The 27,544-nt window shown below is 42.7% G+C and overlaps 2 protein-coding genes across 2 annotated transcripts; both read right to left on the bottom strand.

Moving 5' to 3' along the window:
* Positions 1-4,803: 4,803 nt before the first annotated feature.
* C2H19orf53 (chromosome 2 C19orf53 homolog) lies at positions 4,804-12,048 on the bottom strand. Its single transcript, XM_060763632.2, has 3 exons — positions 11,892-12,048; positions 8,804-8,859; positions 4,804-5,603 (listed from the first exon to the last, which is right to left on the bottom strand). Exons 1-3 carry the CDS (start codon positions 11,983-11,985, stop codon positions 5,463-5,465), a joined length of 291 nt encoding a protein of 96 aa, XP_060619615.1. The 5' UTR covers positions 11,986-12,048; the 3' UTR covers positions 4,804-5,462.
* A 1,475-nt stretch (positions 12,049-13,523) lies between these two features.
* YJU2B (YJU2 splicing factor homolog B) lies at positions 13,524-27,446 on the bottom strand. Its single transcript, XM_060763631.2, has 10 exons — positions 27,353-27,446; positions 25,183-25,223; positions 24,403-24,456; positions 22,900-22,982; positions 22,559-22,614; positions 20,585-20,645; positions 19,056-19,198; positions 18,785-18,957; positions 15,442-15,580; positions 13,524-14,144 (listed from the first exon to the last, which is right to left on the bottom strand). Exons 2-10 carry the CDS (start codon positions 25,183-25,185, stop codon positions 13,735-13,737), a joined length of 1,122 nt encoding a protein of 373 aa, XP_060619614.2. The 5' UTR covers positions 25,186-25,223; positions 27,353-27,446; the 3' UTR covers positions 13,524-13,734.
* Between the last annotated feature and the right edge of the window lie 98 nt (positions 27,447-27,544).

Raw genomic sequence — 27,544 nt, forward strand, 5'->3', positions numbered from 1 at the left:
ACAGTATTGCATTAAAAACAAACAAATACATTAATGCACAATATCTGCTTCGAACTAAGGGCCCTTCCACACAGCCCTATATCCCAGAATACCAAGGCAGAAGATCCCACAATATCTGCTTTGAACTGTCTTATGTGAATCTACACTCAGATAATGTGGGATTTTCTGCCTTGATATTCTGGGATATAATTAAACAGGAAATAACACTTTCAAACCAGGAACATAAAATCTTTCAAATTTTGTTACATAGTGTTATCTTAGTTGGAAGGGGCCTTAAGGGCCATTGAATTCAAACCCCTGCTTAATGTAGCAAATCCAACCTGAGTATCCCCAACAAGGGAACATCCACACAGCCCTATATCCCAGAATATCAAGCTATAATAAAACTGCTATTGAAAAAACTACCACTGGACCTCACTCAATTCGTAAACTATCGGCCTGTTTCCAATCTCCCCTTCTTGGGCAAAGTCCTGGAAGGTGTGGTGGCCTCACAACTCCAGGTATTCTTGGAAGACACGGATTATCTGGATTTGGTGCAGTCTGGCTTTAGACCGGGACATGGTCTAAAGTCTTGGTCTTGGTCGCCTTAGTGAATGATCTACGGCGGGAGCTAAACAGGGAGAGTGTGTCCCTGTTGGTTCTGCTGGACCTCTCAGCGGTCTTCGATACCATCAACCACAGTATCCTGCTGGGACACCTTGTGGGAATGGGCATTGGAGGTATTGTTTTACAGTGGCTCCAGTGCTTCCTGGAGGGTTGTACCCAGAAGGTGTTACTGGGAGACACCTGTTCAACCCCACAACCATTGTCTTGTGGGGTTCCTCAGGGCTCAATACTGTCTCCCGTGTTGTTTAACATCTACATGAAGCTGCTGGGGGAGATCATCCAGAGTTTCCGGGTGTGGTGTCACCTGTAAGCAGATGACGTCCAACTCTGTCACTCCTTCCCACCTGCTACTAAGGAGGCTGTTCTTGGCCGCTGTGACAGTCTGGATGAGGGCGAACAAATTGAAATTGAATCCAGACAAGACAGAGGTAATCCTTGTCAGACGTAAGGCCAAACAGGGGATAGGGTCCCCCTGAAGACACAAGTTCGCAGCTTGGGTGTGATCCTGGACTCATCGCTGAGCCTGCAACCCAGGTTTTGGCGGTGACCAAGGGAGCATTTGCACAGTTAAAACTTGTTCGCCAGTTGCACCCATATCTTGGGAAGTCTGACTTGGCCACAGTAGTCCACGCTCTGGTTATATCCCGTATAGACTACTGCAACATGCTCTACTTGGGGTTGCCTTTGAAGACTGTCCGGAAGCTTCAGTTGGTCCAACGGATGGCAGCCAGATTACTAACAGGAGTGATGCTCAGGGAGCATACAACTCCTCTGCTACATCAGCCTCACTGGCTGCCAGTCTGCTACCAGGCACAATTCAAAGTGCTGGCTTTAGCCTATAAAGCCCTAAACGGTTTTGGCCCAACTTACCTGTCTGAACGCATCTTCCCTTATGAACCTGCTAGGACTTCAAGATCATCCGGGGAGGCCCTGCTCTCGTCCCCACCGTTTGGTGGGGACGAGACAGGGCCTTCTCAGTGGTGGCCCCTCGGCTGTGGAACGCCCTTCCTGGGGACATTAGATCGGCCCCCTCCCTCTTAACATTTCGGAAGAGCGTCAAGACTTGGTTGTTTGTCAAGCATTTGAAAATGCAAGGTAAAAAACAGGAATTGGAACGACTGGACAATGAGATGGGACAATGTTTTTATTGGCTTAATTTCCTATCTCTCTATGACTTCGCCCTTACAATTAGTTCTCCCCCCTTATTTCACCTGGAGTTTTAAAATCATTTTATGTACATGCGTCCCGCCCTTTGTCTGTCTGTCATTATGCTTAGTTCCTATGTTTTGTGCATATTGTTTTATATGCTTTGATGTTTTATATTTTACTGTTATGTTGTTTATTTGATTGCAATTTATATTGTTATATTGTAATGTTTGTTTGGGCTTGGCCCCATGTAAGCTGCTCCGAGTCCCCTTTGGGGAGATGGTGGCGGGGTACAAATAAAGTTGATTATTATTATTATTATTATTATTATTATTATTATTATTATTATTAGGAGATGCAAATGATGTATGCTTTTAGTATTCTTGTTATGGTTTTATATTATGTGTTAATGTTTTTAAATGTTTTATGATATTTTTGGGCATCAAAACGTTGCCATTGTGAACGGCTCTGAGTTGCCTAAGGACTGAGAAGGGTGTTATACAGATATAATAATAATAATAATAATAATAATAATAATAATAATAAGTAGGCAAATCCTTTTGACACACCTTTGGGAGTAAAATAGACTTTAAATTCAAATAAGACATATTATCACATCTATATAAATAAAAATGTAATGTTTGTTTGTGGGATTAACAGAACTCAAAAACCACTGGATGAATTGACACCAAATTTGGACACAAGACACCTAACAACCCAATGTATGTCCTTCACTAAAAAAAATGATTTTGTCATTTGGGAGTTGTAGTTGCTGGGATTTATAGTTCACCTACAATCAAAGAACATTCTGAACCCCACCAACGATGGAATTGAATCAAACTTGGCACACAGTTCTCCCATGACAAACAGAAAATACTGGAAGGCTTTGGTTGGCAGTGTCCTTTGGTTTTGGAGTTGTAGTTCATCTACATCCAGAGATCACTGTGGACTCAAAAAAATGATGGATCTGGACCAAACTCTACAAGAATACTCAATATGCCCAAATGTGAACACTGGTGGAGTTTGGGGAAAATAGAATCTTGACATTTGGGAGTTGTAGTTGCTGGGACTTATAGTTCTCCTACAATCACAGAGCATTCTGAACCCCACCAATAAAATTGGACCAAACCTCCCACACAGAACCCCCATGTGGGCCACAGCAAAGCATGGCAGGGGACAGCTAGTCTCTTATATAAAGTCCCTGCATGATCTTGTGGTCAAAAATTGGTTTATCAGATACTAATAAATGCAAAATAGAAATCATTGCAGTTTCTTTTCTCTGCTACCAAGCTTTGCTAGAATAATATTCAGATTGGTAAAAATATCTGTTTTCTCCTCCTGTTAATTATACAATGTTCATTATATTTTTCATGTTTTAATAACTGCTGGGCTACATTTGGTTATTTCTGTTGTGTAACCTTGTATTGTGTTTTATATGAGTGACATCTCATGTTTAATGGTCTGTGATCAGACAGGCAGAAGTCTCTGAGAACTATAATTCAAAAATCTTTACTATTCCGAACCCTCGGCTTGCAAAGAAACCAGAGGGAGCGCTTCTTTGTTGTTGTTTTTAAAGGATTGTGTTTTCCAAATTTGATCCATCCACTTCTTTGAAAGCAGCTGTTTGGTCTCTTTTGCTCAGTGGTTCCTTCTCCCTAACTTTAATCATTCCAGCTCTTCCCAGAACTGGCCTCTTCCTGATGGCTCCGAAACAGGATTATCCTTTCATGTAAAAGAAACAAAAGCCTTTCGCCCCCAGAGATTTGCCCTCTTCTTGGTGGGATTTGATCCGATCAGGGCTTCTGCAGAGGGGAATGTCAAAGGTGAGGAGGTTTCTAAACGGGAGGAGTGATCTTGGAAAACAGAAGGAAGCTATGTCTGCTTATGCTGTCATTCCTGTGGTGTGTTCAGCGGCAGAGGCAAAAGCAATCCGGGTTGCCTTCAAATAAGAAAATCACAGGCTTAGAAGAAATGCCAAGATCCATCCAGCCCAACCCCTTCTATCCAATGAAAGCACTCCAAACAGATGGCAATCCGGTCTCTGTTCAAAAATCTCCAGAGAAGAAGACGACTCTGAGATGTATCTATCCAAGCTAATCAATTATAGTGGTTTAATTCCAGCAGAACTGTCATAACTCTAGTCTATGCAATCCTTTGAATTTTCGGGCCGCTAAATGATAATGAAAGCTTGTCACAGAGAAGTCTAGGGACCGTATCCATCACATCTATATAAATAAAAATGTAATGTTCGTTTGTGGTATTCACAGAACTCAAAAACCACTGGGCGGATTGCCGCCAAATTTGGCCACAAGACACCTACTAACCAAAGGAGTGACCATCACTCAAAAAAATTGATTTTGTCATTTGGGAGTTGTAGTTGCTGGGATTTATAGTTCACCTACAATCAAAGAGCATTCTGAACTCCGCCAATGATGGAATTGAACCAAACGTGGCACACGGGACTCCCATGACCAGCATAAAACACTAGAAGGGTTTGGCGGGCATTGACCTTGAGTTTGGGAGTTGTAGTTCATCAGAGAGCACTGTGGACTCAAACTATGATGGATCTGGATCAAACTTGGCACGAATATTCAATTTGCCCAAATATGAACACAGATGGAGTTTGGGGGAAATAGACCTTTATATTTGGGAGTTGTAGTTGGTGGGATTTATTGTCCACCTACAATCAAAGAGCATTCTGAACCCCACGGAAGAGATAATTGGGGCAAACTTCCCACACAGAACCCCCTGACCAACAGAAAATACTTAAGGCCATCCAGTCCAACTCTCTTCACCAGGGCAAGAAAACGTAATCAAAGCCCTCCTGACAAAGAGCCATCCAGCCATAGATGTAGATAGATATGAGTCACACACACACACACAGATATAGTATCATAGATTTGAAAGGGACCCTTAAAGAAGGACGATGATATGTTGCATGTTCCAGGGTGGGCAAACCAGACAATCTCCACATCAACACTGACAAAGAAACAGCAAGAAATACCGTTTACACCTCAAGCAGAAAGAAATTACATATATTAGAAACCAACGCTTTCTCATTACTTTATTTTCCAGATCAACAGACTGGGCCACAGCAACATGTGGCAGGGGACAGCTAGTAAGGAATAATTAGGTGATATTAAAGTACTTTTTCCTATGAAAGTTACTATAAAGTTGCATTGAAGGACCTAACAAATTCCTGAGCTAGGAATCTCTAGGTGCTCCAACACAGCTATGGTATTCTGGGACCAGAAGTCACGTACTATGGCTCCATCTACACTGCTATATAAAATCCAGATTATTTGATTTGAACTGGATGATATGGCAGTGTAGACTCATATAATCCAGTTCAAAGCAGATGAGAATTATCTGCTTTGGATTATATGGCAGTGTAGAAGGGCCTATGAATGCCATTCCATTGTAGCTGCGGTTTCAGGAAACCGTAGTCTGGCTGGGAGCGTATCCCATGAGGATATGGGGATCTCATGGTACATTAGGAAGTCAGAGTTGAAAACTACAGCTGTGACTATAATCTAGGAACAGGGCGAGATGCTGTTCACGTATTTCTCTTGTGAAAGGAAACTCTTTACGCAGATCAACTGAAATGTCACACTGGAGATGCCCACCCAGCTTCTCGCAAGATTATTGCCATAGATAAAGTCAATAACAGCCAGCGTAAGTGGAGACTCATCATCCCCGACTCCACCGAGCTATGACTTGCTGGAGTGACCTTGGTCCTTCGAGGTTTCCGGTTTTGGGGTCTTCAGAACACTCAGTTTCTTTGGTAATTTTGCGCTGGCCTTCATGACTACATCATGCTCAATTTTCTTACGAATTCCAACTTCCAGATTCTGTGTAAAGAGAGGAAGGACAAGTGAGCAAAGAGGATCCAGTTTTCAAATGGATCTATGTCTTCCAAACAAAACAAAAAAAAATGAAGGGGAAATGACTTTAATATCCCCCCCCCAAAAAAAATACCTAACAGAGCATGCACAAACGGCCCTCTCTCCAGCGTGCGAGAAGACTAACACCCCCCCCAAAAAAAAACAGTGGAAAGGACAAAACCCCCAAAAGATAAATGACAAAAAGATAAATGACATACAGAAAAAAGGGAAGGAAGGAAGGAAGGAAGGAAGGAAGGAAGGAAGGAAGGAAGGAAGGAAGGAAGGAAGGACCAATGGATGTCAATCACTCATAATCCCACCCCCCCCCCAAAAAAAAAACAGTGGAAAGGACAAAACCTCCAAAAGACAAATGACAAAAAGATAAATGACATACAGAAAAAAGGGAAGGAAGGACGGACGGACGGACGGAAGGAAGGAAAGAAGGACCGATGAGTGTCAATCACTCATAATCCCCCCCCCCCAAAAAAAACAGTGGAAAGGACTTAAAACCCCCAAAAGATAAATGACAAAAAGATAAATTACATACAGAAAAAAGGGAAGAGGGAGGGAGGGAGGGAGGGGGGGGAGAAAGAAGGAAGGAAGGAAGTAAAGAAGGAAGCATAGAAGCAGAGAGCGAAGGAAGGAAGGAAAGAGGTAGAGAAGGAAGAAAGGAGAGAAAGAGGAAAAGAAGAGGGATGGAAAGAAATGGGTAGAGAAAGAAGGAAGGAGAGAAGGAAAGAAAAGGAAGGAAAGGGGAAGCGAAGGAAGAAGAGAAAGAAAGAGGGAGGGAAGGAAAGAAAGACAAAAGGAAGAATGGAAGCAAAAAATAAAGGAAAGAAAGAGGCAGAGAAGAAAGAGAAAAGGAAGGAAAGAGGTAGAGAAAGAAGGAAGGAGAGAAGGAAAAAAGAAAAGGGAAGGAGGGAAAGAAGGAGAGAAAGAGGGAGGTAAGGTTGGCCACAGCAACGCGTGGCGGGTACAGCTAGTCTATATAAATAAAAATGTAATGTTCGTTTGTGGGATTAACGTAACTCAAAAACCACTGGGGGAATTGACACCAAATTTGGACACAAGACACCTAACAATCCAATGTATGTCCTTCACTCAAAAAATTGATTTTGCCATTTGGGAGTTGTAGTTGCTGGGATAAAATCCAAGAGCATTCTGAACCCCACCATCAATGGAATTGAACCAAACTTGACACACAGTTCCCCATGACCAACAGAAAATACTGGAAGGGTTTGGTGGGCAGTGTCCTTTGGTTTTAGAGTTGTAGTTCACCTACATCCAGAGAGCTCTGTGGACTCAAACAATGATGAATCTGGACCAAACTCTACACGAATCCTCAATATGCCCAAATGTGAACACTGGTGAAGTTTGGGGAAAATAGAATCTTGACATTTGGGAGTTGTAGTTGCTGAGATTTATAGTTCACCTACAATCACAGAGCATTCTGAACCCCACCAATGATAGAATTGGGCCAAACCTCCCACACAGAACCCCCATGTGGGCCACAGCAACGCGTGGCAGGGGACGGCTAGTAAATAATAAAAACACTTTATTATTATTCCGCTCTATCTCCCTGAGGGGGAGCCCATGGTGGCACAATGAGTTAAACCCTTGTGCTGGCAGGACTGAAGACCAACAGGTCAGCGGTTCAAATCCGGGGAGAGCGGATTGAGCTCCCTCTGTTAGCTCCAGCTCCTCATGCAAGGACATGAGAGAAGCCTCCCACAAGGATGGTAAAACACCAAAACATCTGGGCGTCCTGGGTTGAACTCCCTCTGTCAGCTCCAGCTCCTCATGCAGGGCCATGAGAGAAGCCTCTCACAAAACATCTGGGCGTCCCCTGGGCAACATCCCTGCAGATGGCCAATTTTCTCACAACTGCAGTTTCTCAAGTCACTCCTGACACGAAAAAAAGTCACTCCTGACATGAAAAAAAAAAATCTCCCCAAGTGGATTGCAACATACACAGATAGGCAAACATTCAATGCCTTTAATACAGTGAAATAACAATGACACAGAAATACCCAGGACAAAGGTAAAGGCATGAGACTCCCACCAACCCCAGCAGACACAGCCAATGATGGGGAATGCTAGGCGTTGCAGTCCAGTTATGTTTTCCGGGGTAAAAATATTTGCAACTTGCAGTAGCCAGGCTATTTTTTTTTTGTCATGTCAGGAGCAAGTCGCTTCTGGTGTGAGAGAATTGGCCGTCTGCAAGGACGTTGCCCAGGGGACGCCTGGATGATTTGATGTTTTTATCATCCTTGTGGGAGGCTTCTCTCATGTCCCCGCATGAAGAGCTGGAGCTGACAGACGGAGCTCATCCGCCTCTCCCCGGATTTGAACCTGCGACCTGTCGGTCTTCAGTCCTGCCGGTGCAGGGGTTTATATGGCTATTGAGCCAGGTGATCTCCATCGTACGTCTCACCTACACAGTCATAATACTGTAATACCTCTTTATGTGCCATACCTACATCCTGTGGTATCCTGGGATTTGTAGTTTAGAGCAGAGCTCTCTGGCGGAGAACTGCCCAAACTGCCACTCACAGGAGTCCATAGGATAGAACCATGGCAGTGAAAGTAGAATAATGGTGCTATTCTTGTTTACTATGACAGTGCTCCGGGACTGAAATCTGCTGGCATATTAGCCTTATATTGGCCCAAAATATTCCTGCACCACTGGGACATGTGCCAATGAATGTCCAAAAAGGGTAAGCCTTAGTTCAGAGGTCCTCAAACCTTTTAAACATGGTCCATCTGAATGCTGCAGGGGCTGGACTATAGTTTGAAAAAAAAACCAAACACAAATACATTCCTAGGCACACTGCACGTATCTAATCTGTAGTTAAAAAACCCTGAAATAATACAATATCCAAAACAAAGAACAATTTTAACCAATATCAACTTATCAGTAATTCAGTGGGAAAAGTGGGCAGATGAGATTGTCAATTAGGATTGTTGTTGTTGTTTTTGTGTGCCTCCAAGTCATTTCAGACTTTGGGGGATCCTAAGTCTAAAATTTAGGGCTGGGTAAAGGACCTTGGAGAGCTGCATCCGGCCCACAAGCATTAAATTGGAGACCCCTGCCTTAGTTGCTACCAAAAGGAGTCTCTTTGGAGCGCTCCCTTCAGGTTTGCATCTTAGCATGGGAAATGGCTCACCTTCTTCAGTTTCTGCTGCTGGATCACACGAGCCTTCTTGGGAGCAATAACACGGCCTGCAACCAATGAAATGCAGATTAAAAATTCAATCTATCCACCATAAAGTAAGTTCTATAGATCACGCAGGCCTTGAAGATCCAGCATTTGATCCCAGGCCTCTTCCACACAGCTGAATAAAAACCCACATTTAATAATAACTAGCTGTACCCGGCCACGCGTTGCTGTGGCCCATTGTGGAGAAATGGAAAAGAAAGAAAAGAGGAAGAGCTGGTTTCTAAGCTATCAATACACAACTGAAGTGGCAAAATGTCAACCCAGTATAGGCCCATTTCAGTCTCCTTGAGGCCAAAGGGTTATATGGATGTGTGGAAGAGCCCTGGGTTACCTGAGTCCACACTGCCATATAACCCAGTTCAAAGATATTATATAGGTATATTATATAGGTATTATTATTGTTGTTGTTATTACAGAGGTATAGATATTATGATAGGCATATAGATATTATTATAGACACAAATATTATTAAAGGCATGTATTATAGATGTTATTTATTTATTTTGTATCAAAAGCATTACAGAAATTAATATAAAACTGATTAAAAATAGAAGGAGCACAGGGCTAAATATCTTTTGAACAAAACTGGCAACAGATGTATGGATATTATTACAGACCTATAGATATTATTATAGGCATATAGATATTATACGTGTATATAGATATTATAGACATAGATATTATAGGCATATCGGTATTAATATTATAGATGTATAGATATTATTGACAGATAATATTTTAATTATAGACATATGGATATGGATATTATAGTCCTATAGATATTATAGACATGTAGATATTATTGTTACAGACATATAGATATCATAGACATACACACACACACACACACACACATATATTAAACTTATAGATATATAATTATTGTAGATATATTATAGCCCAGGGTTGCTATAAAGAAAAAATGGATGGTCATCTTTTGGGAGTGTTTCCATTATGCCTTCCTGGACAGCCTTGACTAACTCACAGAACATTACATTTTTATTTATATAGATAATAATAATAATAATAATAATAATAACAATAATCTGCAAAGGCTCTGGCATAAACCAGTACAGGTGGTCCCAGTGGTCATTGGCACACTGGGTGCCATGCCAAAAGATCTCTGCTGGCATTTGGAAACAATCAACATTGACCAAATAATGATCCGTCAATTGCAAAAGGCCACCTTACTTGGATTTGCGCGCATCATTCGAAAATACATCACACAGTCCTAGACATTTGGGAAGTGTTCAACTCGTGATTTTGTGATATGAAATCCAGCATATAGATCTAGTTTGCTGTGACATACTGTGCTTTTGTGTCAGTAAAATGAAAATAATAATAAAAAGGAGAAAAAGGAGACAGAGGGCCTGATTCTGGCAGCCCAAGAATAAGCCATTAGAACCAATGCCATCAAAGCCAGAATTGAAAAGTCAACAACAGATCACATCCTCAGCTGCTGCAAGAAGATCGCGCAGACAGACTACAAGCAGAGACATAACACCATTGCTCAGATGATTCATTGGAACCTGTGCTACAAATACCATCTGCCTGTGGCAAAGAACTGGTGGGATCGTAAGCTGGAAAAAGTTACAGAGAATGAACATGTCAAGCTACTCTGGGACTTCCGAATTCAGACTGACAGAGTTTTGGAGCACAATACTCCTGACCTCACAATCGTGTTAAAAAACAATGGATCGTCGATGTCGCAATCCCAGGTGACAGCAGGATTGCAGAGAAACGACTGGAAAAGCTGACATGATATGAGGATTGGAAAGACTCTGGCACAAGCCAGTCAAGGTGGTCTCAGTGCTGATCAGCACACTGGGTGCAGTGCCTAAAGACCTCGGCGTGCACTTAAACACAATTGGTGTTGAGAAAATTACCACCTGCCAGCTATAAAAGGCCACCTTACTGGGATCTGCACACATTATTCGCCGATACATCACACACATCTAGACACTTGGGAAGTGTCCGACGTGTAATCCAAAACAACGGCCAGCAGAGTGATCTTGTCTGCTGTGGACTCATCTTGTTGTGTTTCAAATAATAACAATAACTTTCTTTATATCCTACCAACATCTCCCAAAAAGGGACTCAGGGTGGCTTACATGGCAACAAAAGTGCGATAGAGAACATATAAAGTACACAAAAGTTTGCCCATTTTCTGCTTTGAACTGGATTATATGGCAGTGTGGACTCAGATAACCCAGTTCAAAGCAGAGACTGTGGGATTTTCTGCCTTGATATTCTGGGATATAGGGCTGTGTGGAAGGGTTCTTAACGTCAAGCAGAAATCTTTACCTGAGGGTCCTTCCCAGTGGCCCTATATCCCAGAATATCAAGGCAGAAAATCCAATATCTGCTTTGAACTGGGTTATCTGAGTCCACACTCAGATAATTTTTTGATTTTCTGCCTTTTTTTTTGTCGTGTCTGCCTTTTGTTTTTCTGCCTTGATATCCTGGGATATAGTCCCGTAGAATCATAGAATCACAGTCAGAAGAGACCTCATGGGCCATCCAGTCCAACCCTCTACCAAGAAGCAGGAATATCGTATTCAAATCACCCCTGACAGATGGCCATCCAGCCTCTGTTTAAAAGCTTCCAAAGAAAGAGCCTCTACCACACCCCGGGGCGGAGAGTTCCACTGCAGAATGGTTCTCACAGTCAGGAAGTTCTTCTTCATGTTCAGATGGAATCTCCTTTCTTGTAGTTTGAAGCCATTGTTCCGCGTCCTAGTCTCCAAGGAAGCAGAAAACAAGCTTGCTCCCTCCTCCCTGTGGCTTCCTCTCACATATTTATACATGGCTATCATGTCTCCTCTCAGCCTTCTCTTCTTCAGGCTAAACATGGCCAGCTCCTTAAGCCACTCCTCATAGGGCTTGTTCTCCAGACCCTTGATCATGTGTAATCTGAGGGTAAAAGTTTAATGAAACTTTTTTGTGACACCCTGCAGCACATTTTGCTCTAGTTTTTTCAATGACTATCTCACAGATCCTCCGCCCCCCCCCCCCCTCCTTCCTCCTCCCGTACCTCCTTTCCGAGGTCCCCGGGCAGCCGAGGGCGCCGCCTTCTTCCCCGCGGGGCCCGCCTTCCGCGCCTGGAACTTCTGCTTGCCTTGCGCCATGGCTCCAAGTGACGCCGCGAGATGCGCCCGGCCGGAAAGCACACCCAGCGTCAAGGGCCCGCCCCTTCGCCCTTGACGTCACGCCGGAACGGGAAGCGGCAGGGTCGCGCTGCAAAACAAGTTGCACACAGGAATTGAGGCCACAGAGAGCCTAGTGGTGGCCGACGATTGCATGCCTCTTAGGAGCAGTCCTGAATTTAGGGATTCGTCTCTCTCTCTCTTTCTTTCCTTCCTTCCTTATTCCTTTCCTTTCTTCTGTTCTTCTCCCTTCTTTCTTCCCTTCCTTTTCTTCTTTCCCCCTTCTTTCCCATTTTTCTTCCCTTTCCTCTTTACTTTCTTCTTTCTTTTCCCTTCTCCCCCATTCTCTTCTTCTTCCCTTTTCCCCTTCCTTCCTTCTTCTGTCCTTTCTTCCTTCTTCCATTCTTTCTTTCCTTCCCTTTCTTCCCTTCTCTTCCTCCTTCCTTACCTCTTTTTTTCCTTCCTTCCTTTCCCCCCTTTTTCTTCCTTCCCTTTTTTCTTTCTTTTCCCTCCCCTCCTCTCTTCTTTTCCTTCATTTCATTTCCTTCCTTCCCCCTTCTGTCCTTTCTTCCTTCTTCCATTCTTTCTTTCCTTCCCCTTCCCTTCCTTCTTCCTCACCTCTTTATTTTTTCCTTCCTTCCTTTCCCCCTTTTCTTCCTTCCCTTTTTTTCTTTCCTTTCCCTCCCCCCTCTCTTCTTTTCCTTCATTTCCTTCCCTTCTTTCCCTCTTCCTTTCCATTCCTCCTTCTTTCCTTTTTTCCTTCCCTCTTTATTTTCCCCTTCCTTCCCTCTTTCTTTCCCCCTTTTCTTCCTTCTTTTTCCCTTCACTCCTCTCTTCTTTTCCTTCCTTCCCTCTTCCTTTTCTTTCGTCCTGCTCCCCTTTTTCCTTCCCTTTCTCCCCCCTTTTCTTCTTTTTCCTTCCCCTTTTCCTTCATTTCCTTCCTTCCCCCTTCTTTCTCTCTTCCTTTCCTTTCTTCCTTCCCTCATTCTTTCCCCTTTTCTTCCGTTTTTTCTTACTTCTTTTTCCCTCCCGTTTTTCTTCGTTTCCTTCCCCCTTCCTTTCTTCCTACTTCCCCTGTTCCTTCCCTCTTTATTTTTCCCTTCTTTCTTTTTCCCCTCTTCTCTTCTTTTCCTTCTTCATTTCCTTCCCTTCCTTCCCTCTTCCTTTCCTTTCTCCTTTCCCCACCTCTTTTCTTCCCTAAAATCCTGTTTCACGACCCACCTGGGGGCCCTTCCACACAGCCCTATGTCCCAGAATATCAGGGCAGGAAATCCCACATTATCTGAGTGTGGACTCAGATAACCCACTTCAAAGTAGATATTGTGGGATTTTCTGCCTTGATATTTTAGGATATCGGGCTGTGTGGAAGGCCCCGGAGAGTCTTGAGGTGGTGATCCAGTATTGTTAAATGTGTGTCAAACTTTTTTTTCTTGTCTGCAAGAATAACTGAGGATCTCTGCATGTACCTAATATTTGTGTGTGAAGCAATCAAGCTATATTAAGAACACACTAAGCAGGTCTGTGGGGATAGTGCTTTTGTTTATTGGAAGAGTTTGTGTTTAAATAACTAGGAACTGAGTTCCGTCCAGCCCAAGAAGAGGCAGAAGAATGTAACTCCTGAGCAGCATGCAAAGACATTTTCAATCGCTCAATGATACATTCCCACACACAGTCTCACTTTGAAGTCATTGAACTGGCATAGTCCAGTCTCTTGTTTGCTCCAGTCTCTGTTCATAGTTCAGCTTCAGGATCAGATGCAGAGTCTGAATAATCTGCAACTAAGGAGGCAGCCAAATTGGATGGGGGGTTTAATTCAGCTTTTCGAGAATCTGCCTCAGGCCCCACAGAAGAGTCAAGGGATGACACGTCGTGGATATGACTGTCCTGGTCTTGCTTGCAAACTTGGGCCGTGAGATCGGAAGACTCGTTCTCCTCCATCTCAGACTGTTCCTTCTCCCTTGATTTTCGACGCACAACACCCAGGCTGTTCATAGCTACTGGTGACTTGCTAGCTGTTGATTTTCCAGCGAAGGCCAGCCTTTTCACTGTGTCACTGGCTTTAGTGTTTGAAGGCTGGTTGGGCGAGAACCATGGGCGGTCAGCAATTTCATTTCGCTTTTGCTTCTGTTTGTCTTCATAGGCTGGAAGGAGAGACAGGAGTGAGTTATTAATCAAGGCAGGACTTCTATAGAAATAAAAATGTAATGTTCATTTGTGGGATTAACGTAACTCAAAAACCACTGGACAAATTGAAGCCAAATTTGGACAGTATACACCTAAGAACCCAATGTATGTCCTTCACACAAAATATTTTGATATTGTCATTTGGGAGTTGTAGTTGCTGGGATTTATAGTTTACCTACAATCAAAGAGCATTCTGAACTCCACCAATGATGGAATTGAACCATACGTGGCACACAGGACTCCCATGACCAACAGAAACCACTAGAAGTGTTTGGTGGACATTGACCTTGAGTTAGGGAGTTGTAGTTCACCCACATCCAGAGAGCACTGTGGGCTCAAATAAAGATAGATCTGGACCAAACTTGGCACGAATATTCCATATGCCCAAATATGAACACAGATGGTGTTTGGGGAAAACAGACCTTGACATTTGGGAGTTGTAGTTGCTGGGATTTATAGTTCACATACAATCAAAGAGCATTCTGAACTCCTTCAATGATGGAATTGAACCAAACATGGCATACAGGACTCCCCTGACCAACAGAAAACACTAGAAGGGTTTGGTGGGCATTGGCCTTGAGTTTGGGAATTGTAGTTCACCTACATCCAGAGAGCACTACATCCAGAGAGCACTCCAAGATCTTTTTCACATGTACTGCTCTCGAGCCACGCATCCCCCATTCTTCAGTACAAGAACACAGGAAACACTTTTATATCATCTTATATTATTTGTCCATGGAAACCAATATTGTCTACTCTTAACAATGGCTTTCTGAAATCTGTCAGAGAAAATAATCTTTCCCATCATCCTCTACTTTCAACTAGGAATGTCAAGGGACCTTCTGTATGTAAAAGATGTGTTCAGCCACTGACTTATGGACAGCTGCGCCTCAACTTCCTTGGCAATGTTATAAAGGAAAGCAGAAAGGTTTTCTTCAGAAAACAGTCTTTTGATAACTGACCAGGGGCCCTTTCACACTAAGCAATTACAGCACCATGATTCTACTTCACAACTTCCTATGGAGGCTTATAGTTTGCCGAGAGGCACCCAAAGGAGATGCTCTCTGGTTGTGAAATCAAAAGGCAAATCCCTACGTGGCAAATCCCAGGATTCAATTGGGTGACATCACGGCGGCTAACAATGGAGTCATAGTACTACAATTATCAGCATATTATCTCCTGGAAAATTCTTATATCCTTGCACTTGCATCCTCTGCCCCCATGAAAAACCACAACAGTTCAATTTCAACGTACAGCCAAGGCTCTGATATTTGAGCAGCGCTGCCAGATGCCGATCTTCATCAGACTCCCGTACAAGAGGGATGCACAAATTTGCTTTTTTCTGCAAGGCGAGATCCTTCTTTTCCTCCTCTTGTATGACCTTCTTCTCTTCCTATGACAAAGGGAAGGGAGAAAATGAGATACATTCAAAATCTAGGACCACAAAATCTAGGATACTTTCACAATCCATTACCTCACTGTTATTACTGTTGCTTTATTATGTATTATTTTGATACGTTTGTATTCACCTGAGGCATTGAATGCTTGCCTTTTTGTGTGTGTAAACTGCCCTGAGTCCTTTCAGGGAGAGAGCATGGTCTAGAAATAAAGCATAATAATAATAATAGTAATAATAATAATAATAATAATAGCATTTCATAACTGTGCAGTTTTCTGGCATTGCATATTTCTGTCACTTCTGTGATTGTTCATTTGTATTTTGATTCTGTAGCCCACTTGTCGATGGATGTCCAGAATCAGCAGCATCCAACGCGATCCTTTTTATCCTGGGTGTCGACTGAGCCAGTATAGATTTCGTTTTGGTTTGCTTCTCCATAGTGCTAATGGGTTAGGTGCTCTTGGTTCCACTCCTCAGCTGAGACCTCTCTGGTTTGGTTGGACCTGCTGCTGGTTACACTACCGCTAGCACAGCTCTCAGCATCATTGGCACAGTTAAGCCCCCCACCACGACAAGGTGGCACCCACATCACACAGTCCTAGATGTTTGGGAAGTGTTCGACTTGTGATTTTGTGATACGAAACCCAGCATCTAGATCTCATTTGCTGTGACATACTATGTTTTTGTGTCAGTAAAATAATAACAACAACAACTATTATTATTATTATTATTATTATTATTATTATTTGAAACACAACAAGATGAATTCACAGCAGACACTCTGCTGGCTGTTGTATTGGATCACACGTCCCAAGTGTCTAGGACTGTGTGATGTATCGGCGAATAATGCGTGAAGATCCCAGTAAGGTGGCCTTCTGCAGCTGGCAGATGGTAATTTTGTCAGCGCTGATTGTGTTTAAGTGCATGCCAAGGTCTTTAGGCACTGCACCCAGTGTGCCGATTCACCACTGGGACCACTTTTACTGGCTTGTGCCAGAGTCTTTAAATCCTCATATCGTGTCAGCTTTTCCAGTTGTTTCTCTTCAGTCCTGCAAAGACTCTGGCACAGACTCTGGGATAGCAACATCAACAATCCATAGTTTGTTTTTTAACACGATCGTGAGGTCAGGAGTATTGTGTCCCAAAACTCTGTCTGTCTGAATCCGGAAGTCCCAGAGTAGCTTGACGTGTTCATTCTCTGTGACTTTTTCCGGCTTGTGATCCCACCAGTTCTTTGCCACAGGCAGATGGTATTTGTGGCTCAAGTTCCAATGAATCATCTGAGCAACGGTGTTACGCCTCTGCTTGTAGTCTGTCTGTGCGATCTTCTTGCAGCAGCTGAGGATGTGATCTGTTGTTTCATCTGTTTCCTTGCAGAGTCTACACTTGGGATCTCTCATCCCACTTGGGATGGCATTTGTTCTAATGGCTTGTTCTTGGGGTGCCAGAATCAGGCCCTCCGTCTCCTTTTCCAAAGTTCCATTTGTGAGCCACAGCCATGTTTTTTCTTTGATTATTATTATTATTATTATTATTATTATTATTATTATTATTGAGAGGGGGCAGAGCAAAACACAGGTAAAGGACTAACATGGTGAGAAGAAAATAAACTAGTAGGAAAGGGACAAATCTCATTTTTTTGGAATCTGAATACTCTAGGAGCCATTTTTATCCTACATAAAGAAGAAAGAATAATAACACTTATAATGTTAGAAAGTTGTTTGATTTGTAAACAAAAGTTTACATTTGAGTTAAGTAGTAATGAGAAGTATACTGTATTTTTTTACTGATGGTTGGGAAGTAATTCTGTTCATTTGTTTAGGTGTGGGGGAATCTCGGGATAGGTTAGTGACCATCTTCCCTGGGGTTTTGGTATCTGTTTCTTCTATCATTGCACTTTACAATGATAAGGAAGGAAAATACAGAAAAATAGCAAGTGGAGGAAAATAAGGCCAAGGATGAGAGAAAGGAGACACCTCTATACACACACACCTAAACATGGCTCACATTTCAAAACAGAGTTAAAAAGTAGGTCCAGGATCTGCAGAAGGTGATTTGCACTGGATTAATGAACTGTAATTAATTAGATCTGACAATTCTCCTGATAGACTTGTGAGCAAAGGAGACACTTCTATAACTTTGGAAAGTTAAGGTATTAAAACAAGGTTAAAAGATTATCAGGAACTTGTTTGGTAAAAGTAAAGGTTTTCCCCTGATATTAAGTCCAGTCATGTCCGACTCGGGTTTGGTGCTCATCTCCATTTCTAAGCCAAAGAGCCAGCATTGTCCGTAGACACCTCCAAGGTCATGTGGCTGGCATGGCTGCACGGAGAGCCGTTACCTTCCCGCTGAGGCGATACCTATTTATCTACTCAGATTTGCATGTTTTTGAACTGCTAGGTTGGCAGAAGCTGGGGCTAACAGCACAACCTCACACTGTTCCCCAGATTTGAATCTGCGACCTTTCGATCAGCAAGTTCAGCAGCTCAGCAGTTAAGGAAATATCATTGTAAATATCTCAGAGGAATACCTACTCTTTATTTAAATTTAATCCATTATAGTTCTTGGTTAATTAAGTACAGGTTATTTAATGTTCTGACTGTTCTGTTTTTGTTTTTAAAAAACTCATTGAGAGAAATGCATTTGCGTTTCTGTCTTGTTCCGCTTTCTCTGTGAACCAATTTGTTCTAAAGCTGTGAAGAGAAATGTTGATGTATTCATATGTTTTTATGTAATTATGATGTTTTTGCTTGTTGCTATGTTTTTGGTTTTATTTTGCGGTAATATGTTGTCTGGGCTTGGCCTCATGTAAGCCGCCCGAGTCCCCATTGGGGAGATGATGGCGGGGTATAAATAACTATTATTATTATTATTATTATTATTATTATTATTATCCTGGAACTCCCGGTGGCGCAGTGAGTTAAACCCCTGAGCTGGCAGGACTGAAGACCGACAGATCGCAGGTTCGAATCCGGGAAGAGGCGGATGAGCTCCCTCTATCAGCTCCAGCTCCTTATACGGGGACATGAGAGAAGCCTCCCACAAGGATGATAAAAACATCAAATCACCCAGGCGTCCCCTGGGCAACGTCCTTGCAGACGGCCAATTCTCTCACACCAGAAGCAACTTGCAGTTTCTCAAGTCGCTCCTGACACGACCAACCAAATTATTATCCTTCCCTGCCTCCCACTGGCTTACCCTGAATTTTCGGCGAAGGAGGCTGTTGAGGGAAAAGTCATCCTTCCAAGCACTCTGGGCCTCCTGGATATTCTGCAGGGTGGGGAGGGCTCGCTGGAGTTTGCTCTGATCCTTTGAGCCGTGTTCCAGCCGATACATGGCATCCGTCTCCAACTTCTGCTTCTCCTCATGAGCTGAGAGCACACAAACACAGGTATGAGGAAGGTCGGGCCAAGCCAGATGAGCCCTCAAGGGTCCCAACAGCACGATGGGCAGTCCTCCCTTGGCTCACCTGTAGTCAGGATCTGCTCATTGGCTTCCCCATCCCAACGCTCTTCCTTGCGCCGTGCGCCACTGACAATGACATAGTCACAGCTGGCAGGGTCCGTCTGCATCTCAATGTGGTTGGGGCAAAGGTGGCACTTCATACGAAACCTGCAAGGCAGAGGGTGACACAGTCAGAAAGACTGGAGGAGAGTCATCCACTATTGTGTCTATGAGTGGGACAGGCCTGGGAAGACATCCAGGGTCATACTGTAGCAGAGGCTCTCAAACTTTAGGCTCCCAGAAGCCCTGGTCAAAATGTCCAGGGATTATAGAAGATGAAGTCCAAAAAGGTCTGGAAGGTCAAAGGTTGGGAACCAAAACATCAAGGACTATACTGAACTGCTGTATCTTCCAGAGGAAACAAAGCTGCCCTGTAGGGTGACTTATGTCTGCACAGCAGGTTGTACTCTACAAGAAATTAATAGATTTTTGAGAATAGGGAGAACCTCAAGGCCATAGACTTGAACACTTCATTAGGTTTGGAGCTACATCTTTTGCAAAAGCACACTCAGGGCCTTTCCACACAGCCATATCATCCAGAATATCAAGACAGAAAATCACACAATATCTGCTTTAAACTGGGTTACCTGAGTTCATACTGTCATATATTCCAACTCAAAGCAGAAAATGTGGGATTTTATTCAGCTGTGTGGAAGGGGCCAAAGAAGATGCAAAGCCTGCTTTTTCTAAATGATTACTAAGTGAGCACAGTGGGTAATCTTTGTGGGCACAGGGAGATTTTAGAGGACAGAAGGAGATTCAGTAGTCGTTGAGGGATTAAACTTTTTTCCAAGCTCACTACATTCAAATATATGCAGAGTTACATTTGTTTGCCTGGTCACAAAATTAATCTATCATTGGAAATGTGGGCAAAAATTATATATAGGCTGTCTAGCTGCTGTCTCCTATTATTATTATTATTATTATTATTATTATTACTATTACTAGTGTCCCCTACCACGCGTTGCTGTGGTCTAGTCTTTGTATATGTGCTTTGTGTGTGTATATGTGTGTGTATATATTTGTGCATTTATGTGTGTTTGTATTTATATATGTATGGTTTTGCGTATGCGTTGTAATTTTTTTATTTTTGGCTTTTTAAGTCTCTTCTGCTGTGTTTCTCAGTGTTTTTATGAGTGATGGCCACTCATTGGCCTGATAGGTGTATTGTGTCCAAATTTGGTGTCAATTTGTCCAGTGGTTTTGAGTTATGTTAATCCCACAAACAAACATTATATTTTTATTTATATAGATTAATAATAATAATAATAATAATAATAATAATGCTTTATCTCCCCAAAGGGGACTCAAAGTAGCCTGACATAAAAGCATAAGTATACAATTTAAAATATACAAACATTACAAACAAAATAAAACACAAACAGCACTAAAATATTCACAGCTAAAATCCATTCTCTTGCCAACCTCCAACAATAGACCAGTGCCAAAGTGCCACTAAAGACAGTAAAACCCCTGAGCTTTCACATTACAAACCTGTAGATGGGGGTTGTGTAATAATTGCCAACTTTCTTCTTCTCTGCATTGTAGCGAACACCTGTGGCAAAGAGGGTGAAGAAGGACATCCCATTTGTGTACATACCTACAACAGTTTTTCTGATCACAATCCTATCACTACCAGCTATGATCATTTTATTTATTCTCAGTATGCAAAATAGAATCAATTTTTTTCAACATGCCTCATCAAAACACTACGTAACAAAATTTGGGGAAAAAATCTGTTCCTGGTTTGAAAGTGTTATTTCCTGTTTAATTGTGCAGTACTTACTTACAGCGCTCCATGCACTCATGCCGGCCACATGACCTTAGAGGTGTCTACGGACAACGCTGGCTCTTCGGCTTAGAAATGGAGATGAGCACCACACCCCAGAGTCAGACATGACTGGACTTAATGTCAGGGGACTACCTTTACCTTTATCTTTACCTACTTACTTTGAAAGTATTTGTTATACTTCAGAAACTTCGTTTTCGTAGCTGCCACAGACTATGCTGTATTGGTTGAGACTAATGAGATATTCACTGAAAAACTATAGCAAAATGTACTGCAGGTTGTCCCGCAAAAACAAAGTTTTTGCAGTTTAATAAACTTTTCCCATGTTTTTATGATAGAACCAATTAGGAAATGACATTTATAACCCAGGAACAAAAATCATGTTACATAGTGAAATTATCAAAACGGTAAGATAGCAGAGGCAAAGGTCCCTCAGTTTTCCCATTCCCAGTTCCTCTTAAACTTCCCAGAGTTGAGAAGAAAACTCAGAGGTCCTAAAGCAGTGGTTCTCAACCTGGGTCCCCAGATATTTTTGGCCTACAACTCCAGTTTATCAGCTGTTAGGATTTCTGGGAGTTGAAGGCCAAAAACATCTGGGATCCCAGGTTGAGAACCACTGTCCTAAAGCCCATTCCTCTTGTCTCCATGAACTACATTTGCTTTTATGATATTAAAGTAAAGGTAAAGGTTTCCCCTGACATTAAATCTAGTTGTGCCCGACTCTTGGGGCTGGTGCTCATCTCCATTTCTAAGCCAAAGAGCTGGTGTTGTCCGTAGATGCCTCCAAGGTCATGTGGCTGGCATGTCTACATGGAGCTCTCATTACCTTCCTGTAGAAGCGATACCTATTGATCTACTCACACTTGCATGTTTTCAAACTGCTAGGTTGGCAGAAGCTGGGCCTAACAGTGGGAGCTAACCCTGCTTCCCGGATTCAAATTGCCAACCTTTCAGTCAGCAAGTTCTGCAGCTCGGTGGTTTAATGCGCTGTGCCACCAGAGTGAAACATATTACTTAGTGTAAAATTCATTATTGTAATTTTATATTGCTATGCATTCATATGTTTTATGTAATTATGATGTTGTTTATTGTATGCGTTTTCGGTTTTTGGTTTTATTTGATGTAATTTGTTGTTTGGGCTTGGCCTCATGTAAGCCACCCCGAGTCCCCATTGGGGAAATGGTAGCGGTGTATAAATAAAGATTATTATTATTATTATTATTATTATTATTATTATTATTATTATTATTCCTTCTCATGTTTCTTCCCAACGCAGCCCAAGGTGCCAGGTATTTGAGCCTAACAGTGGGAGCCAACCCCGCTTTCCAGATTCAAATTGCCAAATTCAGTCAGCAAGTTCTGCAGCTCAGCGGTTTAACCTGCTGTGCCACCAGAGTGCAACATATTACTTAGTGTAAATTTATGCCTTCCTTCTCATGTTTCTTCCCAACCCAGCCCAAGGTGCCAGGTGTTTGAGCAATATGTCATTATGTCCAATACTAGAAAACTAAAGGGAAAAGGTGAAATTTAGGATCTCGGACAGACCGGCAGCATTCTTTTTTTCCATGTTATGAATTCAAACTCACTTCTGTGCCCACCACCCCTCATCTCGAAAATAATTCAAGTTCTTTTCACAGATTACTTTGAACGTTTGTTTGGAGAGTTCATCTCAGACTTACCCATGCCAATGTGGTTCTGGCAGCCATCACACCAGATGTTATAAGGCATCTCAAACCTTTAAAAAAAGAAGCCAAGGGATGTTTACTGCATGCCATAGAGACATCCACCTGCTTCAGTGACTCTGAAGGTAAGCCCCATGTGATGCCTGTACATAACCTGGTGAATCTAGAGCAATTTCCGTTCTGATATGCAAGCCTCACAGAGAAAAAAAGGTGGTATTTCCAGTACTTCTTTGCTAAAACAACTGTGAATGAAGACTTCCTTGCTCTCATCACCAAGAATCGATCTTGGTCTCTTTTAAGTGGCAAGTATGCAAAGGGTGATGTTTAGGTGTCCTTACCTGATGATGAGGATGCCTTGGGAGAGCTTGCGTGCTCTTTCCCGCAATGGGTGGCTGTTGCGGTACTTATTAAGAGAGCCATGCTGCAAGAGGAAAGAGAAGGCAGGTACTCAGCTAGAAATGGGGAAGGTCCAACTCCCAAACCCTCACTTTTGCAACCCTCTGAGCACCCCATTAAAAAAAATTAAAATGCGATCTTTGAAGAAACTGCATTTGAAACCTATAGCAGAAGGCAGTTTGTCCTCCCAAAACCCTCATCCCCAAATCTGTTTCACTGACCATATATTAAGGACATGTTGTACACACAATCAGTTATTATGTGTTAAACCCAAAGTTACATCAGCACTGAATTTCTCAGGCCCCATCTACACTGCCACATAATCCAGTTTCTGAATCCAGGTCATCTGCTATGTCCTGGATTATATTATATTATTTACTGTATTTGTATACTACCTTTCTCAGCCCGCAGGCAACTCAAGGCGACTAACAAGGCAAAATTCAATGCTTACAATGTCTTAATACAATTAAAAACATAACATATAATAAAAACTAAATAAATCAATAAAATATAAATTCATAGTGTCTCCTTTTTAAAAACGCATTGTCGAGTCGTTTCATTTTCCTGTGTCAGTTACTCTGCATTTGCAAACAATTGTTCAAAAACCACGTCTTGTCTTTTTTTCAGAATGTTAAAAGGGAGGTGGCTGATCTAATATCTATAGGGAGGGTGTTCCACAGCCGAGGGGCCACCACCGAGAATGCCCTGTCTCTCGTCTCCGCCAAACGTACTTGTGACGAAGGCGGTAATGTGGAACTTTAGACTCATATAATATGAACTCTATATGGAACTGTAGACTCATATAATCCAGTTCAAAGCAGATAATCTGGATTCAGAAACTGGATTATATGGCAGTGTAGATCTGGCCTCAGAGTGAAGAAAAATAATCTGTCCCTGGCAAAGGGGGAACCTTGACACATCCACTTTTCAACTCCTCAATGAGCATGCCAATGGACAGAACACTATTTCCAGAAACTGGTGATACTGACAGTTCATAATAGACATATGGTGGCTTCTGGATTCTCAACCAAGAGTTAAATATTCTAGGATATTTTCCCTGTGTTTCTGGCTTGGTGAACTTAAGATAAGTCAGAACTCAGTTCAACATCAGCGTAGCATATGCCAAGGATGAAGAACGTATTCCTTTTTAAATTATCAAAACATTTATATTGTGCTCCATATCATAAGACGTAATACATAATTGATCTATAACTCCACTGCTGGCCATGCTGAGTGAGGCTTGAGATAAATGGGAGGCAAAAAAATTTCTGGAGGTGCTAAAATTTTCTCTACCCATAGTGCAAACAAATACAGAAAGGGGAAAATATACTTTCTAGACCTGTTTTAAGTTCATCTCAATAATACCCTATCTTGTCATTAGGAAATGCATGCAGCACATCACTCGATGTACAGAGCTGATGTGAAAAATCTGGATCCTCTCTTACCTTGGCAGGATCAAAATCAGGTGGATAATACTTATTGACTCCTTTTCTTTCTCCCTGTAAGTCAATAAAGAAAACATTAGTGTTCTGTTCCTTGATCTTATCTTTGATCTTACCTCAGGCAATTCAAAATGCATGAACGCGCTACAATAATAAGCAGGCTTTTAGTATGGAAAGATAGAGAAAGTGTGAAGAAGACTCCTAGTGGCTGTGCTGGTTAGGAGATCTGGAAACAGCAGTCCAAAAATGGAATCTGTCTAAGTGCTAGTCAAATGACTCCAGGCCGCAACCCTTTGCCCATCTCTATAGCCTAGTTCAAGCAGGCACATTATTTAAGCAATAGATGTAGATCAAATTTATACAAACCCCACAAAAGTTTTCATTTGGTAATAGTTTCTTGGGAAAGAGGGGTCAAGTCCAGTCAAAGAGTGAATGTGTGTGCGTACGTGTCTAAAAAGTAATTGGGGGACTTGTGCGCATTGTGACTGCAATGTGAGCCAGTGCACAAATCTTGATGGCCACACATTGCATGAAATCACTGGTTCAGGCAAAGAATCCCCCCAGAGATGTAACACTTTCCACTAAAGATGAAGCAATTGCTCACAGTCATGGACTGCATTGAGACATCTGCTTCCTTGACATGAAGGTCACTTAGAGCGAGGATGAGAACAGGCCTTGAGTGGCCATAGCACACAATGACAAAAATGGGGCATGTTTATGGTATGTGTGTGTGACAACATAATCCTCTGATTGTGGAGGTATTATAAGACAATATACACTCACCATGGTGATGAAGGTCTAGATGAGCAGCTGGAACAAGCAGCCTAAGAAAGGAATAGGAGAGATGGGTTTATAACAAGCATTTTGGGAGAATCTGAAAGAGTATCCAGCCAATCCCTCCATCAGAATCTGCTTTTTTTCTTCACAGTGGCAAGAATTATAATAGCAAGGAACTGGAAAATAGTAACTAATCTAACACCGGAAGCATCGTATAGGGAGGTATGGAACGTAGCCTTAAATGATAAACTAACAATGGAAATGAGGGTATTCAGGGGGGAAACTAACAAATCAGATTTTGAGGCCTACTGGTTGGTCTTTATTAAATATACTTTAGAGAATGAAAATGGAAAATAATATAACCTTGCTGGTCAGGAATTTTGGATATGACATTTGATAAATGGTTGATTTATAAATATATGGCGAAGGAAAGGATACTTGTTCAGACTTTGGTGGTAGGGTTATGTGTTTGTAAAATGTTCACTGTTTTGTGTCAATGTAAGTTGGAGAGGTGGCTACCTTGGCAGCCACCTCTCCACCAAAGTCAGCATCAACACCGAAATACAACACAGCCTGAGCTCTGTGAGTGCAGCAGTTCCCCAAATGAAGCAGAGAGTGTTTGAGGACCGGGACATCCGTAGGGATACCAAGGTGCTTGTCTATAAAGCTATTGTCCTCCCAACCCTGCTATATGCCTGCGAAACGTGGACTGTCTACAGATGTCACATGCAACTCCTGGAACGATTCCATCAGCGCTGCCTCTGGAAAATCCTGCAAATCTCTTGGGAAGACAAGTGTCAGCGTGCTGGAAGAAGCAAAGACCATCAGCATTGAAGCAATGGTCCTCTGCCATCAACTCCGCTGGGCCGGCCACGTTGTCCGGATGCCTGACCACCATCTCCCTAAGCAGTTGCTCTACTCTGAACTTAAGAATGGAAAACGGAGCGTTGGTGGACAGGAAAAGAGATTTAAAAATGGGCTCAAAGCCAACCTTAAAACCTCTGGCATAGACACTGAGAACTGGGAAGCCCTGGCCCTTGAGCGCTCCAGCTGGAGGTCAGCTGTGACCAGCAGTGCTGCAGAATTCGAGGAGGCACGAGTGGCGGGTGGAAGAGAGAAACGTGCCAGGAGGAAGGCGCATCAAGCCAACCCCGACCGGGACCGCCTTCCACCTGGAAACCAATGCCTTCACTGTGGGAGAAGATGCGGGTCAAGAATAAGGGCTCCACAGCCACCTACAAATCCACAAGGAAACCCATCATGGAAGACCATCTTACTCGTCCAACGAAGGATCGCCTAAGTAAATAAGTAAGTTATAGTATGTAAATAAAATCAATCAATCTATCTATCTATCTATCTATGAATCTCCTTTTTTAAAATATAGATTTTTAGCAATATCATTGTACAATGTGTAAAGTCAGTATTTTAGAATATATTTATTTATTTATTTGTGATATTTATTTATTTGTTTATTTGCAATCTTTATATCATGTATTAATACATGACTTATACTACTGCTCCTCATAGGGCTTGTTCTCCAGACCCTTGATCATTTGAGTCGCCCTCCTCTGGACACATTCCAGCTTGTCAATATCTCTCTTCAATTGTGGTGCCCAGAATTGGACACAATATTCCAGGTGAGGTCTAACCAAGGCAGAATAGAGGGGGAGCATGACTTCCCTGGATATAGACGCTCTGGAGATTTTTCCGTGTCCTAGTCTCCAGGGAAGCAGAAAACAAGCTTGCTCCCTCCTCCCTGTGACTTCCTCTCACATATTTATACATATCCCCTCTCAGCCTTTTCCTCTTTAGGCTAAACATGCCCAGCTCTTTAAGCCGTTCCTCCTAGGGCTTGTTCCCCAGACCCTTGATCATTTTAGTCGCCCTCCTCTGGACACATTCCAGCTTGTCAATATCTCTCTTCAATTGTGCTGCCCAGAATGGGACACAATATTCCAGGTGTGGTCTGACCAAGGCAGAATAGAGCATGGGGAGCATGACTTCCCTGGGAAGCCCTCTTGAGGGTGGGATTCTGGGACTGGGAGGCTGCCTCTGCCCTCAGTGTCTCCATATCTAAGAAACATAGGATCTCTCTTGAGCGGGAAGATTAGGCCCTATAGGTGATCCCCATGGCAACAGAGAACCCTCCCCACCCCCCTCCGGTGGCTCGACTGACCTCTCCACCCGACGTGCCCACTCCGCTCTTCTTGCCTCCGTCTCTTCCTCTTGGGCTACGTCATCCCGACGGCGGCCAATCAGCGAGGGCCCCGGTCGCGTGACGTTAAGCATACGTGACGCCCAGTGGGCGTGGTTAATAAGGCTGGAAGGGCCTAGGAAAGGTCTCATTCTTCCTGTGGAGGAGAGATGA

The sequence above is a fragment of the Anolis sagrei genome, chromosome 2, assembly GCF_037176765.1.
Source record: "Anolis sagrei isolate rAnoSag1 chromosome 2, rAnoSag1.mat, whole genome shotgun sequence".
Classification (NCBI taxonomy): Eukaryota; Metazoa; Chordata; class Lepidosauria; order Squamata; family Dactyloidae; genus Anolis; species Anolis sagrei.